General features: G+C 70.6%; 1 protein-coding gene across 1 annotated transcript in view; it reads left to right on the forward strand.

Annotated features, from left to right (window-relative positions):
• Window positions 1-555, forward strand: part of ETH_00041895 (uncharacterized protein) — a gene marked incomplete at both ends in the record, with an annotated part of 3,887 nt that overhangs the window by 2,736 nt on the left and 596 nt on the right. Inside the window, one exon of the mRNA XM_013375260.1 lies at window positions 116-554. Within this exon, the coding sequence (XP_013230714.1) occupies window positions 116-554 (439 nt within the window). The remainder of the gene's footprint in view (window positions 1-115; window position 555) is intronic.

The raw sequence follows: 555 nt of genomic DNA on the forward strand, positions 1-555 counted from the left end.
ACCCTGAAGAGGGGCCTCCCCCGAGGGTACTGCCGCCCCCGCACGAGTTTGGGGGCCCCGGGGGGCCCCCCTCCTTCGAGGAGGCCCACAGCAGAAGAGAGCTGTGGGGCCGCAGGGGGCCCCCCGTCTATGCGCATGCGCAGTACCCTCCCAGGAGGGGCCCCCCCCCGTACGCAGATGACCTGGGGGCCCCCTTTGGGGGCCCCTATGGGGGACCCCCCAGAGAGCGGGACAGAGAGCGGCACAGGGAAAGGGAAAGAAGGTCTTCTGGGGGTTCTCCAGAGGCCCACAAGGAGGGCGACAAGAGCAACGCGAAGAGCAGCAGCAGCAGCAGCAGCAGCAGCAGCGTGGGGGGCGGCATCACCAGCGACTTGCTGTCGCTGCTGCGGCAGCGGCTTCTGAGCGGCGCTGCTGGTGGCCCCGCGAAAGACGAGGCGGGCGAGGACAGCAAGCGCAGCAGCAGCAGCAGCAGCAGCGCAGTGGCAGCAGCAGCAGCGGCGGCGGCGAAGGGCAGCAGCAGCGGCGGGAAAGACCCGCTGCTGCAGCTGCTGCAGT

The sequence above is a fragment of the Eimeria tenella genome, genomic scaffold (genome assembly GCF_000499545.2).
Source record: "Eimeria tenella Houghton genomic scaffold, Eth_scaff2613, whole genome shotgun sequence".
NCBI lineage: Eukaryota > Apicomplexa > Conoidasida > Eucoccidiorida > Eimeriidae > Eimeria > Eimeria tenella.